The 18,653-nt window shown below is 40.1% G+C and overlaps 3 protein-coding genes across 3 annotated transcripts; 2 read left to right on the forward strand and 1 right to left on the reverse strand.

Moving 5' to 3' along the window:
* Positions 1 to 2,082: 2,082 nt before the first annotated feature.
* LOC108879784 (thromboxane-A synthase) lies at positions 2,083 to 8,779 on the forward strand. Its single transcript, XM_051069259.1, has 14 exons — positions 2,083 to 2,217; positions 2,472 to 2,622; positions 2,969 to 3,062; positions 3,940 to 3,992; positions 4,164 to 4,260; positions 4,344 to 4,460; positions 5,322 to 5,410; positions 5,508 to 5,656; positions 5,879 to 6,009; positions 6,147 to 6,503; positions 6,590 to 6,678; positions 6,814 to 6,951; positions 7,096 to 7,258; positions 7,763 to 8,779. The coding sequence occupies exons 2-14, from the start codon at positions 2,522 to 2,524 to the stop codon at positions 7,874 to 7,876; spliced, it is 1,692 nt and encodes a 563-aa protein (XP_050925216.1). The 5' UTR covers positions 2,083 to 2,217; positions 2,472 to 2,521; the 3' UTR covers positions 7,877 to 8,779.
* On the reverse strand, positions 8,769 to 15,308 carry LOC108879783 (protein mono-ADP-ribosyltransferase PARP12). Its single transcript, XM_018671170.2, has 11 exons — positions 14,970 to 15,308; positions 13,713 to 13,848; positions 13,355 to 13,610; positions 13,059 to 13,256; positions 12,464 to 12,653; positions 12,146 to 12,320; positions 11,719 to 11,942; positions 11,502 to 11,589; positions 10,484 to 10,614; positions 10,011 to 10,162; positions 8,769 to 9,755 (listed from the first exon to the last, which is right to left on the reverse strand). The coding sequence occupies exons 1-11, from the start codon at positions 15,287 to 15,289 to the stop codon at positions 9,499 to 9,501; spliced, it is 2,127 nt and encodes a 708-aa protein (XP_018526686.1). The 5' UTR covers positions 15,290 to 15,308; the 3' UTR covers positions 8,769 to 9,498.
* Positions 15,309 to 15,341: 33 nt separating this feature from the next.
* On the forward strand, positions 15,342 to 18,004 carry LOC108879781 (coiled-coil domain-containing protein 113). Its single transcript, XM_018671169.2, has 4 exons — positions 15,342 to 15,882; positions 16,292 to 16,427; positions 16,917 to 17,078; positions 17,168 to 18,004. Exons 1-4 carry the CDS (start codon positions 15,788 to 15,790, stop codon positions 17,387 to 17,389), a joined length of 615 nt encoding a protein of 204 aa, XP_018526685.2. The 5' UTR covers positions 15,342 to 15,787; the 3' UTR covers positions 17,390 to 18,004.
* The last annotated feature ends 649 nt before the right edge of the window (positions 18,005 to 18,653 follow it).

Consider the following 18,653-nt stretch of genomic DNA (forward strand, 5'->3'; position numbering starts at 1 on the left):
AAAAGGGGTGTGGTGAGTTGCTTATGTGCAAAATATCTTAAACTTGAGCCACATGCAGTTCCTGCCATTTGGTTGAAATCTGTCAGAAACTACAAAGTGTCAGGTTAAATAGATGATGATGGGTTACAGGTACTGTTTTTTTTTTGTTTTTTTGTTTTTTTTTTTTGTTTTGACTGTTCAGGAGATTTTAAAGGATAGCAGCAGTAATTTTCACTTAGGTATTATTATTCAGATTAAGCTCTGATCTTAGATGGAAATAAACAGCGCCTTGTAAAAAATATTCCTGAAGCTGCATGTGGCAGCGTTATTGTTACCTGTGTTTGAAGACTGAGAGAGTATCAGAATATAGATAATATGGTGTATGGGTGCTCTCTACAGGCACTTTGAGGAATTGCAACAGGGAGTTATATGGGTTTATGGAACCACAATCATTTTTCTTTCTTGAGGTGACATTTAGGTCTTTTCCACTGCATGCATGATCCATTACTTGAAATGTAGCTTACCACAAATTAAAAGAGAAGGTGGTCATTCAGAGTTCAGATATGTTGTACATTTTTCATGTATGTTTGTTCATATATAGAACATTTAGAACATGTCTTGCATGTTTTGCCTATTGGTGATTGGAACAAGGCACAGAGTCTGCCATAAAAAAAGAGCACATGAGCAATATAATACTTCTAGTGTTCCCCGTGTGAGTGGGAGACCACCAGGACAAACAAAAGACAAATAACTTCTCTGCTTCTCTGTAAAACAACAATGGTTTTATATTTTATTTAAACTTTCATTCTCTGTATAATTATCTGTCTGTAACTGTGACAATGTGTACTGTGATTTACAGAATATTAAATGTGGTAGCTGTATGTCAAAGATACTCATGTATTAGAAATGATATGTATATGTGTACATCTATCTATCTACCTGTATTGTGCTTCCTCTGCCCCTTAGCAGTAACTTGCTGGAATTGGCTCTGCAGAGCTTCTCTTTCTCTCAAATCTCTCTCACAAAATCTCCTTGGCCTCTGAGTACTTACCTGCTCCCAGTCCTCTTCTCTGCTCCTTTTTGTGGAGAAATTGAGGCCGGAGGTTGAGGGAACTGATGCTTCAGAGCTATTTCCCTCCATGACGTTTTTCACTCCTCTTCTGAGGTCCTGAGGGCGCTGTCAGCAAGCTGTCATCACCACAAAGACATAATCCTCTCAATTTATCTTGAAGTTGGTCCTGATGCTGCCACACAAGCTGCTGACGCCAAACAAGTACTTGCAGAAGTCTGACAGTCCACTGCTGAGGAACAGCAACTGGACCAATAACATGAGCGGTGACAGGACACACTTGTCACCTGCCATGCCAAAAGTGCTCCTCTGAGAAGTGCAGGATGAAAGGGGAGTAAGGTCTGACATCGTCGTCATCACCACCGTCAAACTCCTCTTCATCCTCATCACACTTGGTGTCATATAATACTGATGAATTCATCACTCAGTATCTTCATCCTCCTCCTTCTCATTCTCCCTGTTTTGATGAGCATTATCCTCAAACTCACCCTCTTCATCAGTGGAGAGTCATTCACAAAAATAATGTCATGTTGACTCCTTCTTCAGTATAGTTAATTACCTACCTATCACTGATGGATTTGACAGAGACAAGTCCACAGTGTACCACAGTAAGTTCCTGTTGGAAGACATGGCATATATGATTTTTTTTTTTTTTTTTTTAAATTTTACCCTACTTTATTCTATGTTAAATTGTCCATCTTTCATTTTCCCCCTTGCATGACTTTTGGCACACCGGTGAAGTCGTGCTGGATGTTATACCCTCCGGCACAGTAGGTGGCAGTATGCAGCTCAGGTTTTTATTGAGTCAGGAGCAAATTAAAAAAAAGAGGAAGCCTTTATAATAATATTTCAGCGAGATGTTGTCAAGAATAAGGTAAGCATACGCAGATATATTTGTGTCAATTTATGAACATAACAATACACACCTTCTCCAGATATGGGACTGGCGCTAACATGGTGCATGAAAATCTTACATGACGTGCAGAAAAGACATGAATGAGTTGTTAGTTAGCTAGTAGCCTAGCATGTCAAATGACCTGTGACGTCGGGGTTTTATAACGCAGAATTTCTACATAAATAATAAAAGGCTTTGTGGTAAGCTGTTTGTGAGTTCCAGCTTTGACTGTGGTGTGTTGTCCCAATGCTGCATATGTGGGTGTCAAACATAGGTGAGTGAATTTGTAAAGCAACAACTCTGGACAATTGTGGTAAAAATGCAGGGGAAAGGTGAGCGCCGATAAGGCTTCAGCTGAAAGCTGCTGAAACTAATCATTGACAAACTGTCTTGGAAACCAACAAACTAATCTACAGGAAACAAATCAGCCTGAGACCACAGTTCACGTCACGTGCCTTCTTCTCCTGTAGAAACACGGTAGAGTCATGATTCAGTGCAATACTCGTCTGTCTTCTCCTTTCTTTCCAGGGGCGTCGATCTAATGCTGTTGGTGAAGAGCTGAGAGGTGTTTTTCCATCATGGAGGCTGTGGTTGACATCCTAAATGTATTCCACATTGAGACAAGTGGATTGTCTGTGACTCTCAGCCTCTTCCTCATCTTTCTAGGTCTTCTTTATTGGTGAGTAATAATCTGTCTGTCTATAATTTTGCAGCTGTTGTGGAAATGAAGTCAGTTATGCAATCTGCTGGTAACATACAGCAGGCATTTTTAGGAAGTTAGACACAGTTAGACACAGGAGAAGCTCACATTTTAAGGAAACACTACTTGTTTGCTCCAAGGAAAGTAACCAATCAACTAACACATGCACACATCAGTTAAGTTTAAGTTAGTTAAGGGCAAAAGACATGAATCAAGAATCAATTGAAATATTTAAGAAAACGTTTATTTATATTTTACACTATATTTGCTTGTATTCTTCATTCATTTATTACCTACCAACACAACTCTGTGCTCTATCCTCCAGGTATTCAGTTTACCCATTTTCAGTCCTTTCAAGATGTGGCATCAAACATCCAAAGCCGATACCTTTCTTTGGCAACATATTCCTGTTTCGCCAGGTGAGATATCGCAGCAGTTTGTGTGGATTATGAGATATTTTATCAGATTACTCAAAAGACGACTGAGAAGCAGCAGCACTTAACATACTGCGACTTAGCAAATTCTCCCTTACCAACACTGGCTTGACTATCCAGTGACCTCTACTGGTTTGACAGGGTTTTGATTAACTTTCCCTCCTCAGCAACACTGTGGTGGACTCCAAAATCATAATTGTCCTTAACTGTATAGCACAGCTTTCTTCTTTGAGTTAAATTAATTATGGTAACGAGCCTATACTGAAAGAAAATTTAATTGCAGATTTATTTGGTAATTCATCTGATGCCTTAATTTTAAAACACTTAATCTTGTTCTCAGAGACTTTTGCTGAAATGGAAGGGAGACTTCATCATCATCATCTTCACTCTAGTTTTTCAGGTTAAAGTTGAGATTCTTGAAGGCCTTAGGTAAACAAGTGGGCTTTTCATTCGAGTTGGCCAAAGCTCATTTGTCTTGCATGTCAACAGCACGTTGAGCCGAAAATATTTTTCCTGCTTTTCACTTATTCCTTTGATGCTTCCCACAATACATGTTTACACATAAAAATTAACAAACCCACGCACATAGTTTCCTAAATGTGCTTCATCATGAAGGCTTCATGTAAGAACACAGTGCACACAGTCATACACACACACACACACACACACACACACACATACATACATACATACACAGACTCTTCCTTAATTTGTTTCATTCCTCTCTCTGTGGCTTTTAGTTTTGTTCCTCTGCAGTTGTTATAGAGTCATGTAAAAGCATCATGAGGCTGATAAGCTGCCATACTGTTATCTTTTCTGCAGGTGAAACTAAGGTAATGTTGTGCTTTAATGTTCCTTGCAGGGTTTTTTCAACCCCATCACTGACCTCATAAGGACACATGGCAGAGTTTGTGGGTAAATAAAAAAAAAACTCTGTACATCAGTGTTTGATGAAATGATAGTCTGAACATATTACTGATTTTAATTATTCCATATTGTGAAATTAGATGGATACTTGCTAGGTAAAACTCTTATGCATGTTAGCAGTGTAAAGATGATTTGATTTGTGTGCTTGCTGTATGTTAGGTATTATTTGGGGCGCAGACCGGTGGTGGTTGTAGCAGACCCTGACATGCTGAGACAAGTGATGGTCAGAGACTTCAGCAGTTTCCCGAACAGAATGGTGAGCAAAACATTACGTTATGTTCTTCAGTGGTGTAATGATAACAGACATTTGTACCCATACTCTTTTCCTCCTCTACACAGACTATTCGCTTTGCAACAAAGCCCATGAGTGACTGTTTGCTCATGTTGAGGAATGAACGCTGGAAGAGAGTGCGGAGCATCCTGACCCCGTCCTTCAGTGCTGCCAAGATGAAAGAGGTGAGATAAGAACGCTCGGATTGATTGGGCCCCAAGTAGAATGAACCGATTTGTTACCAAGACTTTTTTTTTTTTTTTTTTCAGTTGTCTTCAAATTAGTGAAGCAGGTTGTAAATGGGTGCATGAGACACCTCACAAATATCTGAGGGAAAACATGTTTGTCTGATAAGTTACTGTCTGTCACAGATTTAGAGGAAGTGTGAAGTTGGAAGACAGATAGAGAAGAGTGGAAAAGTTAACATCCTAGCTCTTAAGATTTTGTATAAACTGCATTCTAACTGTATCTGTTATATATTCCTTTTTTTGTTAAATTTCAACTTAGAGAATGTATAAAATTATGATAATGAAATAAAAGTTTCTAAGATAACTAGATCAAAAGTTAAGATGTAACTATTGAGGAGTATTTCTTTCAACCATATTTGTTGGGGCATTTATATGCCTTTATTACATAGTACAGGGAAGGGACAGGAAATGTGAAGAAAGAACCTAGAGGAATGACATGCAGCAAATTTACACACATGTGGTGTGCACCCTCTCCACCCAGCTTTGGTTCGCCCCATGGCAGCTGCTTTTAACTTTAGTAAATATATCGGGTGTGTAACATTTTGGAGACAGATTCACCGACTTGATTCACCACTGTGCAGCATATGCACATCTTTTATCTATTGAGGTCTCTCTCAGCTGTGTGGTGTGACTGTGCTTGTTGTTTTTCCTAGGACCACATAGACAGTTTCACAATTTTTGTGGTGTTTGTGGAGTAATATTTCCCTAAAGCGATACTGACAAGGCAGGTTCATGTGTGTCTTTCCATTTCCAGAGGTCTCAGTAGTTATGACAAGTGTCTTTTCTTTTCTCTTGTAGATGGTTCCACTCATCAACACAGCCACTGATGCCCTGATGAACAACCTGAATGTGTACGCTGAGTCGGGAGAGGCCTTTGACATCCACAGGTAATCACTAACACAACAGACAAAGGCATTGTGACAAAAGAATTATGGTGGTTTTTATGTCCTGCCTCATATTTTTGTTTGTGTGTCTATTTTGCAGGTGTTTTGGCTGCTTCACCATGGATGTTATCGCCAGTGTGGCATTTGCAACTCAGGTGGACTCTCAGAACAACCCAGATGACCTGTTTGTTCGCCATGCTCAGATGTTCTTCTCCTTTTCTTTCTTCAGGCCCATCATGCTGTTTTTCAGTCAGTTGTATTATTATTTATATCCTGTATATATTAATTATAACACTGGGGACATTTATAAAGAAATACAGTGAAGGCAAATGAGTAATATGTATTCAAAGCACTGGAAGGTTTACTGTCCTGTTACATACCTTAACTCCACTGAACACTGAGTCATGTGCAAGTGTGTACAATTGTCATTTCAGCTTGGGTTACACCAACAAATCTGATTTGTTTGTCCAGTTGCTTTTCCTTTTATTGCGGCTCCTCTGGTGAGACTCATCCCCAACAGAAGACGAGACCAGATGAATCAATTCTTCATAAACAGCATCCAGAAGATCATCAAGCAGAGAGAGGAGCAGCCTCCTGAACAGGTGAATCTCACAGTCATTTAATTATCTTTAAATGCAACTTGTGTGTTTAGTGTTCTCCAGAGGGAAACATTTTTTTTCCTTAGATTTATCATCTGCAATTTTCTTCATGGGTACAATTTCATATATTTTGCTTGTAGAGGCGACGAGACTTTCTTCAGCTGATGTTGGATGCTCGAACCAGTAAAGAGTCTGTGTCTTTGGAGCACTTTGACGCCATGAACCACGCTGATGAATTCAACCACAGGAACCAGCAAACTCAGCCGTCGACCTCGGATCAGGACAATAGCTGTCTTCACCCGCAGGAGCCACACACTCGGCGTCCTCAGAAAAAGATGATGACCGAAGATGAGATCGTGGGGCAAGCGTTTGTCTTCCTCCTGGCCGGCTACGAAACCAGCAGCAACACGCTGGCCTTCACCTGCTACCTCCTGGCCATCCACCCCGAATGTCAATGCAAAGTACAGGAGGAAGTGGATGAGTTCTTTACCAGATATGTGAGTGTATCTTATTTGCTTCATCTGGTTACGACATGACAGTTGTGGACTGTTGTGGGTTAATTGTGTGCCACCTGTTGTTGTAGGAGTCACCAAATTACACAAATGTCCAGGAGCTGAAATATTTGGACATGGTTATATGTGAAGCATTGCGCCTCTACCCTCCTGGATTCAGGTAAAGGAAGATGTTAAATGAGGATAAAGTTCAGTTGTAAAATTTCTAAGTACAGTACTGACCAGGATCACAGTAATCAAGTGGACTAAAGAACATGCAGGGTCATTCTTCTCCATGGCATTTTGTCTCACCAAGGTTTGCACGAGACATTGACTGTGACTGTGTGGTGAATGGCCAGTTCCTCCCCAAAGGAGCAACACTGGAGATCCCAGCAGGCTTCCTCCATTACGATCCAGAGTACTGGCCAGAGCCTGAGAGGTTCATCCCTGAGAGGTAGGAGGCTGCTCTCCATTGTAGTCACTCAAAGAGTTCATGTAACAAGAGCTGTTAAACTCATTTCCTTCTTCATTAGGCCATAGACTCCTCAACAATGTTGCCCTCATAATTCATTCAAAAATGTAACTTGCTGTTCTCTAGATTCACACCAGAGGCCAGGGCTAGTCGACATCCATTTGTATACCTGCCGTTTGGGGCTGGTCCCCGTAACTGTGTGGGGATGAGGCTTGCTCAGCTGGAGATCAAAATGGCTTTAGTTTGCATGTTTCACAAGTACAGCGTTGTGGCCTGCTCTGAGACAAAGGTGGGTTGGACAATTTAAACACTTAAGACAACAATCTAATAAACATTTTAGAGTAGTAGAAAGGATTCAAAGTCACAAAGGAACAAAGGGAACTATCTACACACACTGATACATATCTATCACGAAGAGGAGAATATCAAAGCATACCTTCTCAGGGATCATGGAGTCAAAGTGCATCTACAATAGCAGCAACAAAGAGGTCATGGTTTTAAATACAGTTTTTATGTCCACTTATGGGTCATAGTTGTTTACAGGTTTTACCAACATATGACAATCCAAAAAGACTATCTGTCTATAAAAACAGTGTTTTTGTGCATGTTTCTTCTCTCTCACACCTGTCAAGGACTTTGCTGATTGCTGTAATACACTGTGCCACAGTGAACTAATATAACCTGTCAACTATTTACAGTACATATTTAGTTATGAACACAACGCTGAATCTGAAAAACATGAGTCTGTAAGGAAAACGTTTGTTCACATATGTAAATTTTTTTCTTTTTGCAGGTTCCTCTTGAGTTGAAGTCATCAAGCACTTTAGGACCTAAAAATGGCATATTTGTGAAAATCTCAAGAAGGAACTTGGGAGGAGGTCAAATGAATTCTCCATCAGATGATTAGAAACTCACCGTTCATCTTCTTGGAAAGGTAGAAATATTCTATGAAAAGTTACAAACCATCCTGTAGGTTCGTGTTGTGACAGTGACACACAGTGTGTGAGCAATTTTCTCCTTCTGTAATTACCTTTAAATCATAATATTTCCATAGACTACCTTAACATTAAATAAGAGTGCACTGCATACCTCCATTACTGAGCTCATCTAGTGCCTTTTTTCTTGAGGAGTGAGCTGGAAAGTTGACAGGATCATTATTGCTATGGTGTAATGATAAATGATGTAGTGTGGCTGGTCCAATCAGGCAGTGTGGACAACACCGTTGAGGTCCCTCTGATCTCCCTACTGATACCATCATCAGTTATTATGGTGATGAAAAAATAAGGGTGACAGAGAGAGCTTGGAGAAATGTGAATGAAGATATGAGCAAACAAAGGAGGAGTATTATGATCTACTGAAGGAGAGCAGCTCTCAACCTCTTACCTCATTGTATAGCAATACTGAATATTTTTTAAAATCAATTTGTAAATAGAAATGTTTCCTCAAACATGTTGCTTGCAGGGAGCAGGTTACATTTTTATTAACATATTTCTGTATCATTTAAGCTACACAAAGCTGAAAGCTGCTATTTTAGAGTGAAACAGTGGATATTAGGTTTTAAAGTTTCACTTTTCTGGTTGAATTTTAACCAGTGCTTGAGAGTGGTTCTGAGTTTATTCATTCTAAATGCAACCCTGAATTTATTTTGGTCTTGAGTGTATGCAATAAGAAATTTACTGATGATGAATTCAGATGTTTCTGTGAAACATATCCCTGAATTGTGTACACTAAAATGGATTAGATACCACTAATGTGTAACTAAATATTCTCACATAATCATGATAAATAAAAACAAACTATTTAACTGGCATTTTGAAATGTTTTTATTACATAACAATCATTTCAATCTTTTTGAATTTGAACACCAGATAATTTTGTTGCCCATAGCATCCTTCCTAGCACAGCAAAAGAGCCACCAACAATCATGAGTATTTCTTGGCACATTACATATACATCAATACATCTGCAATGATCACACAAAAAAATCTCATTGAGTAATTTAAAACCTTTTGTGAGGCTGGAAGAGTCTGCCTGTGGACCTGAGCGGAGCTGGAAGTGTTGAAATCTTCAAATCCTATCATATCTTATTTTGTCTTTGAAGCAGTACTGCACTGACTTGTATGAAAGATGTTACTCATATAAAGTCTGACTGATTAATTTTTGTTTTCTCCTACTTTACACTTATACTCTTGAATCTTACTCCACTCCATTTCAGAGCGAAATATTGTAAATATCAGTTTATAAAATATAATGCTTTGCTATAGATCAGACCACCCAACAGTATAAAGTAGCTAAAATTAGCTCCACCTTAATATAGAGTCATTGCACTGCTTTTACTTTTGAAAGCATATTTTGTTGATGAAACTTCTGTGATTTTACTAAAGTAAGAGTATGAATGCAGAATCTTAGTGTTTCCACCAATGTAAAACTCCACAAACCTTTAACAAAGCCACTAGCTGCTACTAACCAAGGATAAGCAGTTCATCCCTGACCAAAAATCGTCAGAGAAGGAAACAACAGCATTATGACTTACGAGTACTTGATGAGATATTCTGGATAAATCTGTTGCTTTTCAAACACAACAAAGATGCTGGGGTTGCTCTGGCTGTCGACACAACTGTCGTAGAGGGTTCTGTTGTTATCTTTTGATGGGGGTCGGACAAAGCTGCTGCTTCCTCTGGTGTACTCCCCCACCAGGACAAGAGCAACAAACATGATCTTGGTTAGGCTTCCTTTGGCTCTGGCATATCTGTCTGAGTAGGACGCATCTCTGGCAAAGTAGCTCCCTGACAAATAAACAAGTGTTAGTATTGACACGGCATAAAGGAAAAAAATTGATGGATTCTTTTCTACTGCTACTTTTTTCAGTTCTGAGATCCTGATAAACTTAGAATTCCAGTTTCCTGCTATGTACCAAAACACAACACGGCACAGTAATTTTGAGGAAAAGATATTTTCTTTTATGGCTTGTCAGTATTGTATGCTGTATACTGTATAGTTGTCGTGTTACTGGAATGGCTGCTGAGGCTGCTTTACTGTACCTTTGCCGTAGGCCGTACCATGGACACCACACATCCTCCAGTCAAAGTTTTGCTCACAAATGGCCTCAATCAGGGACTCATCTGTCCCATGGAACAAGTACCGCTCATCCACAAGTTTCCCTCCATTCCTCTTCTTCATCTGCTCTCTCTGCCTGAACACACAATATAAAAAAAAATGAATGATGCGTTTTAGGGGGAAACATGCTCATTAGCTTTCTTGCAATTGACTCTCATGTCTGGATGGTTGAATATGAAGCTATAGCCAAATGCTGTTTAGCTTAGCTTAGCATAGAGACCGGAAGTAGGGGGAAGCAGCAAGTCTGCCTCTGACCTCACACACATTACCCCTGGGAAACTCAAATTCATTGCAAGAAAGTAAAAAAGCGATTTTGGCAAGAAATGTTGACCTTCATTTCTTTCTTTAATAAAGCCAAAAAAACAAATAAATCAATAAAAACAAAAGAGTGATTTACCATTGAAAGACTTTCCACAGTGAGGGGTTCTGGATCCTCTGGATGCTGTTAATTTTACTCTGAGGCATAGTGCGCCTAAACAACTTCTCGATCATACTAAAGTCTGTCACAGATTTGGAGAGAGGTACTAGCTGAAAGATAAGAGTATAGTGCAGATAAACAAGTCATTACTGAGGGATATAGAGACAGATCAACGACAAATTAAAGGAAAAACCAACGTAAAGTGTCTTAATTAGGTGTGGGGCCACCATGTGCAGCCACAACAGTTTCTACAACAAGAAGTCTCTGGGACTCTGCTAGACAGATGGAACACCAGAATGTGGTGAAGGATGAGTCATCTGACTATCACTTTTTTCCCACATCTCTGTAGAGAAAACCAGTGCCTATGGTTTTTGTACCAGTAAACGCTCAAATGTGCATTCATCTTTGTAATGAGAGGTTTATGCACTGGAACCACTGTTTGCTGAAGGATTGTTCTTGTCGACATCCTGCAATGTCATTCTCATCACCTGAGAAGAGTTGCTCCTCTGTTTTTCCACATATATTGTACTAATGCACAATCATCATGGTCATCAAATGTGTGCTGTCAACCACAATTTCTGACCCTATTTATAGATGTTTTTCCCACAGATGCAGATGTCACTTTAGTTACTGTGCATATTGAAACTCTAGCCAGTTGAATAGTCTTTGTGACTGAAGTTCCTGCCATCTGTGCCCAGACAATGAGCCCTCTTTCAAAGTCACTTAAATCTTTTCCTCTTGCCATCTGGATGCAAAATCAGAATCAGCGGCCCTGCTCAACTTTTTTTTATACATGCCACAGAGCATTACTGGATTTTATCCACTCAATTGTACCATGCAGTGCATCTGTGTGGAAGCATCTGCATTCAGTATGTTTTTTCACTCATTTTATCAGGTTTTTCCTTTAATTTGTCACCTGTCTGTATATATTCAGCCTTTGTAAAGGAACAAAAACATTGTAAAAAATAAAGCAAAATAGTATATGCTGTAAATATACCTTGTATCCAAAATCAGGTAGGGCATTCTTGTCCCAGTGGGGTGGGACACTTTCAGCTGTGGAGGAGCTGGAGCTCTGTGATGGTGCACTACAGAGGAGACATACAGTAAGACCTCTGACTGGTGAAGTCACTTGAGGAAATGATATTTCCAAAACAGCAGTGTCAGAATAGCAAGGAACAATGTAAAATCTATGTCTATAACAGAAAATTAAATACCTCTCCGTCTTCACGTCATGAGCGGACACAAAGCGAGGCCTCCGTCTGACCTCTCTTTGAGTTTTGTATTTTAAGTTCTCTTGATACATCTGCTGGGTTCCTGGCTGGCCTTTGAAGCGGAGCACATATTGCTGTTTGCCAGCACTAAAAGGAATGTCTGTATCTCTGTCTGCCAGGTATACATTCTCCAGAGTTTCAGAAGTGATAGAGGCTGGTGTGTCACCCTGAAGAAAAACAGAGAATAGTCCAGCAAAGTTTAGATTTTAAATAGTTCAAATGTGGTAAAATTAAGTTAATGAAGACTGAAAATCTAAATCTGCTTGTTCCCTCAAATAGGTACTATGCAGGATCACAGGCTCTTAAAACTGACTTTTCATCAAATCATCCCTGAATAAAGGCACTTAGCTGTATTATTAGTCTGACTGACCTGTCCAAACTCTACCCATTTCTCATTTTCATCCTTCCAGTACCAAAGCCACTGTGTTGTGAGAATGTAGTGGGGGGGCTTTGAGACAGAGGAGGCGGTGGACAGGCGACGAACTGGAAATCCTCTATATTTCATTGTTGTGAAGTCAACTGCCTCCATGTCGAGGGATACAGAGCTGAAAGCAAGCAATGTAAGTACAGTAAATCAGCAAATTCCTACAAGGGGTGTAGATATTTATATGTATCTGAAATAAGTCAAAATTCATTTGTTTCTCTGCAATATATTTATAACCTAGAAGCATCTGTGTAATTCACGCACCTTTGGAAACCCAAGAAACTGAGAAACCCTGAGGTGGGCGATGGCTGAGTCATGCTGTTTGTGTCACGTCCTGGGTCACAATATGCCTTCTCAATGTCCTCCATATCAAGCAAATCCTTCCAGGTCACACCATCGCTGTCTAAAACCTGCCATCTGTAAGGTAGGTGCCAATGGACACGTACACACTTCTCTGGGAAAAAACCACAAGGATACAAAGACACTCATTCAGGCAGTGGTACACATGTACAGTGCATTCAGAAAGTATTCAGACCATTTCACTTTAAAAAAAAAAACATTTTGTTATGCTGCAGCCTTATTCAGAAGTTTGGAACAACCAGGACTCTTCCTATACTGGATACTTATAGAAATGTGATAGATAGAAATTCAGTTTTTGCTTTGTCATTTTGGAATATTAAGTGTGGATTGATGAGGGAAAAAATTAATCAAATGATGTTAGCATAAGCCTGCAACATAACAAAATGTGAAAAAAAGTGAGGGGGTCTGAATACTTTCTGAATGAACTGTTTTTTCACACGTGTTGAGGAGTTATTGTACTGTAAATGTGACTTGTCAGTTCTACAAGCAATATTGTTACCTTTGAAGCTGCAGTGCCTCCGAATGAAGTAGAGGCAGATTTCATTCCTGTCAGCATCACTCATGGGTTTAGGTGGACAAGCAGAACTGGTGGGAGATCCGGGGTTGCTGTGGGAAGGATGCTTGCGAGCCTGGTGGGAAGGCTTTTGGGAAGCCTGCTGGGAAGGCTGCTGAGGTGGGATTCTGACCTCTAGCGGCGCTGTTAAAGACACATGCACATACATACGTGTGTTGAATATCACTGTTATAAGATGAAAAAATTCAAAATGTAATATTTCTATAAAGGTAATTCTTTACCAGGAACAGCAATAGCTCGTTGACCTGTGATGATGAGTTTATTTCTGTAGGTCACATGAAGGTTTCTAATATTCTCCTGACTGAATCCACGGAAATTTTTCATTCCTTGTGCATCAATGTTATGGGGTCTCTTACATGAGGGACCAAATTTACAGTCACCCTGGAAATAGTGCTGGCAGACATGAAGCTTGGTGCACTTGGTGGTGAAAACGCAAGAACCATACTCGCCATTGCCCTTGTTGTAATGTGGGCATATCTAGAGGGTGTATAGAGACAAGTGAACATTTCACAACTATATATTACAGTTCACTCAGAAATGTACAATATTTTGCATGCAATAGCAAGAGACAAAACCTACCTCAGGAAGAAGATATGGATCATTCTGCAGTAACAGCTGGAACAGCTGTTTTTCTGTCAAGTCGTGAAGACTGTATCTCTTTAAAATCATTGCATTGTACGGAGAAGCCAGACTATGTGGATTTTTACACTTCTGTCTAAAAATGACAAAAGAAACAAAAATACTATCTCAGGTAGGGGTTTTAGTTTTACATAATGAATATACTGAAATGTGGTCTATCTAGTTTCTGTGGATTTTCAGGTTTCTGGATTTAAAAATATATGGTCATGTATTACTACAACTCAGGCAGGTGGCTGATAGCCAGAACCTACATTGACATACATACTCACAGCTGAGATTAAGTTTATGATGATCATGTGTAGGTTAAAATAAAAGAATAAAGCATTACAAAATTTACTCCATAAATATCTCTTACAAATGTACATGAATAATTTTGGCCATAATGTCCTTATGTCCACAGAAGGCATCAACAACACTTTCAATATGCACAACAGCACTTTTTATTGATAGAAAAATCATGATCAAGGTCACTTAACAGCATTTTGACATGTCATAGCAGGAAGAGCACAGGTGTTATTAGTAGCATTAATTACAGCCGCGTTCCATTTAGCCTTTCCAGCCTGGTACTGTGCCTGCTGATAAAAATGTGTTTCACCTGTGTATTTCCTGCTATGACGAGTCAAGATGTCAGCCGATGACATGGTCTGTTATTGCCATCTACTGGACAAATACAGGACTTATAATTGACGTAGCCCACAGTGACCCAAATATACTGGCAGCAAAATGCTTCATCCATACAGACTAACATCTTCTGTTTATATTGGCATCTCTCCTCTAAAGTGCTGTGTATTAAGCACGGTTATGTATACAGATTCAGTTCTGATGTCCTCTGTTCATAAAGTGCTCTACAGTATCAATGTCTCAGCACGTTATTCAATAAAATGTGTGGTTATAATTGTCTCTAACTGTAGGAGTATTAAACTTCACGGAAGTACCGGTACTAAACTAGCAGACACAAGCAGCATAAGTGAAAACACCTGTGTGGGTGTGAAGGGCTTTAAAGTTTAAAACACCTCAAACTCGCTTTGTTTGCTGATTGTATAGACAACAGGCCTAAACAAACTGAGCGTTTACCCTTGAATATTTACCGACCAGTTTTTGTGATACGTTTTACCATAGCATTAATTGTGGGTACTGATTGATATAAAACTTCACAAACCCTCCCAACTGTCGCACAGCAGTAGGAAGCCTACTTACCCGAAAGTGCAGTCTCCGCAAACATAAAACTTGCACAGGTGTAGACCGTCGCACTGCTGACATTCTCCGGCTTTTTTCTGACAGATCCGCAGATTGGTTTTAGCCACCACCAGACTGTCCGGGCTGAGTATTTGACCGCCGGTCACCCTCTCTCTGCCTGCATGAATGGCTATTTTACCGTCGTCGAAGAGGACACTTCGCAGGACTGGTTCCGCAACCGTGAAACTCTGTGCGATCGTCTCATCCAGGCGCTTGAAGTCCAAACATCCCTGGTGGTCGCACAGGGTCTTGATAATTGATTTAGAGATGAGTGAAGTCATGGTGAAATAGGTTTCACCCTTTTTAGCCAAGTAACATTTAGCTACTGTGGTGAGAGCGGGGCTGACCTAATCCTACATTGGAGTGATTCGTGTTTACGCAGAAATGAAACTGAAACAGAGAAAGAAGAGGAAAAAAAACAGGGCATGTCCCTATATGACTTACCATTTTTAAAATAAGAAACATTTAGTGAAACTGCGGAGTGAAGTTTTCTATAGTTTCTGGCGGATAACACCAATGCTTCATTTGTAATGTTAAATTTACATCTAACAATCACAAATATAGTCCTGAAATTAATAAAAGTCGACGCAATGTGATACTTTGAATTACGCTGTGGTTTTCTGTCGTCATTCGTGGCAAAGTTGACAGATTAAAGATGTTAAAACATAGACTGTAGGGGTTCAAGCCTGTTTATATACAGTCTATGGTTTAAGCCTGGTACTTGAAGGCAACACTTGCCCTTAGCAACCAATGCAGGCGCTCAGTGTACCATAGCAACCATGGAGGGCGAGCTTTCGGTGATGGAGGAAAAAGGCAAAGAGGTCACACAAAAAGAAGAAAAAGAACTCCTTTACAGCCGAGTCGAAGAACTAAAGTAATTTAAATACATTTTCAAGAATACTCTATGGGTAAAAACAGCTCAACCAGGAAGTTTGTTAACCTAAAGCTATCTCTATTAACTTACCTATTTTGTGCAACATGCTAACGTTGACAGCTAAGGCTAGTTCTGTTGTTGAACAATATGGTTATACAGTAGCTAAGTATTACTAAAATATAACCACATCCTAGAACCATTACTTAAAAATAGAGGGTCGGAAATACGCTACATTCTTTAACCTGGGTGAGGTCCCATTGTGACTTACAGTAAAGTTAAAATAGTTTGAGAAGACTTTGAACCCTCTTTGTTAATATGTAGGTGTAGGTTCTCAGTTTAAACAATCAAATTCCTGGGTTCAAGCATTTTCCCGAGCTGACTGAAGTTGTTGTTTCTCACCTCCACTCAGGTGTTCCATTGCAGCTCTCCTGGCAGAGAATAACATGTTTGAACGGTTCATCAGTCGCCTGGATCCACAGGACCTGGTTTCCCAGGCTGGGGGAGAAGGTGCAGGGGCAGCAGGGGCCTCCCATCTGGAGGGTGGGGTAGGTGACACTCAATGACAAGACATACAGCATATGCTACTCATACAAAAGTGGTTTGTAGTTTTATCACAAGTTTCTCACTGGAAATGAACACAGGGAGTACAGGCTTTGTTTATTGTGCACACACACAGAAACATAGAGGCCTAGACTTTGTTTAGAATTACAGCATTATTCTTTCTCAAGGTCACAAAACAGGATTGAGAATTCAAAGCAAAGCCAGAGAGTAAAAACCATATTGCTGCACATCAGCAGCCATTTATATAGTTTCCTGCCCTCAGTCTCAGCATGGCTTAAAATTTACCAGCAAAAATTATGGTTATGATAATGTGTTAAACATATTGGTTTAGATAGGCCAAAGTAATGTTGTTAGTTATTAAAATCCCTTGTAATTACCAGTATGCATTCCTTTCATGCCAATAAAAAAATGAAATGTCAAAAAAACACCTTTGTGCACTGATAGGCCCGCGTGATTTTGTTTATGCTTGTCAGAGCCGTGGGCGGAGGCGGAAGTCACGTTCCTACATATCAGATCGACTCCAGCAGCTGACCTTAGAACAGAAACTTTATGTGGCACAGAGGGAAGTAACAGAGACACAACAAGACCAGGAAAAGCTCAAACAGAGATATGAGAGAATCCAGGACAACTACAAGGTTAGTTTATAGCACACCCTTGCACAAAAAGAAAAAAAAAAGGACACTCACAGTACATTTCTCCTTAGTGATTCTGCTTTTCTTTCCAGGCCTCTCTGGAAGAGGCAGAATTACGTCTTGCAGAGATCAGGAAGGCCAAGAAAGAGTTTGAACGCAGACTGCTCAAACCTATGAAGGAAAACAGATTGGAAATTAAAGCTGCGAGCAGCGTTGAACGGGCCCTCGCACCCGGCGCCCGTCGGGGGAGCGGCGACCGCGGGACCCCGGCAACCGCGGGGTCAACGCAGGTCGCAGGGCACACGCTGGCGTAACAGTTCACACTTCCCAGATGTTAAAATTTTAAATAAAAGCTTTTACGCTAATTATTTTCTGTGATAATATTTTTCAGAGCTCATCATCTGTGACAGCTCTTGGCTCTCCTGACTGTAACCTCCCTGTGGCAGCTTCTCACAGACTCAATCAACTCCTCTTCCCCTCCCCCTCAAACACAAACACAAACACACCCACACACACACACACAAACACACAGAGAAATACCCCCTCCCAAAAGGAGATAAAACTCAGTTTTAACTTGAGTTTACAAGCTTTGAGCTTTGAGCAAAAGCATTTTTTTAAGTTCTGTTATTGGGTGCATATATAAATCATTTATGCTTAAACAAGGCTTATAATGAAGTTATTTGAACAGTGAATATCTCATCTGCCTAAAGTCAGGGCGAAGCCACTAACCAGCTGTAGGGATGGGTATCATTAGGATTTTATCTTTATCCATACAGACCCCTATCAGTCCAGCTCAGACTGTTACTGGTTTAAGAGAGTGAAGTTTATAGCAATTTGCAAAATTTGGAGATGAGTGACAAACTAACCAGTTAGACTACATACAGACAAGCTTTCATTTTAGCTGTTAGTAACAGTTTGCCATGAGCTTAACCAGCGTGCTGTGCTTCCTGTTAAACATGTCATGAGACTGTGGACAACGCTGAAAATATTACTTTACTAACTACTGGCCAAACAGGCGCTTTGACAAAGAAAAGGTAAAGGCCAGCAGCTTTTACTTTTCAATGCACTTGTCGTCAACTTGAGTGGCTTATATTCAGCTGGTTCACCTCGACGCTGGAGGACCTAGTGAACTTTTCCTGTCGCCGTACACTGAGTAAGACGAAAAAATCAGCTGACCCCGTGTGAAATTTCCTAACTGATCAAAACCAAACTGTAAAGACAGCATCAATCCACGCTCAGCTTTGGTCAAGGGGAGACATATGGTAAGATTACATGAATTCATGTAATCTTCTTTGAGACTACAATTTCAGACTTAACTAAGTCATTCACTAGTGTCTTGGCAGCGTTTATGGGTTCTTTAGACAGGTCTCTAACTGGTTTTCTTTCCAGGGTCATTGAAATCTTTGGCTTCCTACCTCTGCCAGGCTTGTTCTGCACAGTGTGGCTCTCCTTGAATTTCTCGGTGACGCTTCTCATTTGAGTTCTTGACGCTTGGAAATGCTGTTATAACTTTGTATATCCTTCTCCTGCTTCCTAAGCATCGACAATTCTTCAAGTCTACAGTGATTTCCTTAGTTT

This window comes from Lates calcarifer, unplaced genomic scaffold (assembly GCF_001640805.2).
Source record: "Lates calcarifer isolate ASB-BC8 unplaced genomic scaffold, TLL_Latcal_v3 _unitig_737_quiver_1102, whole genome shotgun sequence".
NCBI classification, from domain to species: Eukaryota; Metazoa; Chordata; class Actinopteri; family Centropomidae; genus Lates; species Lates calcarifer.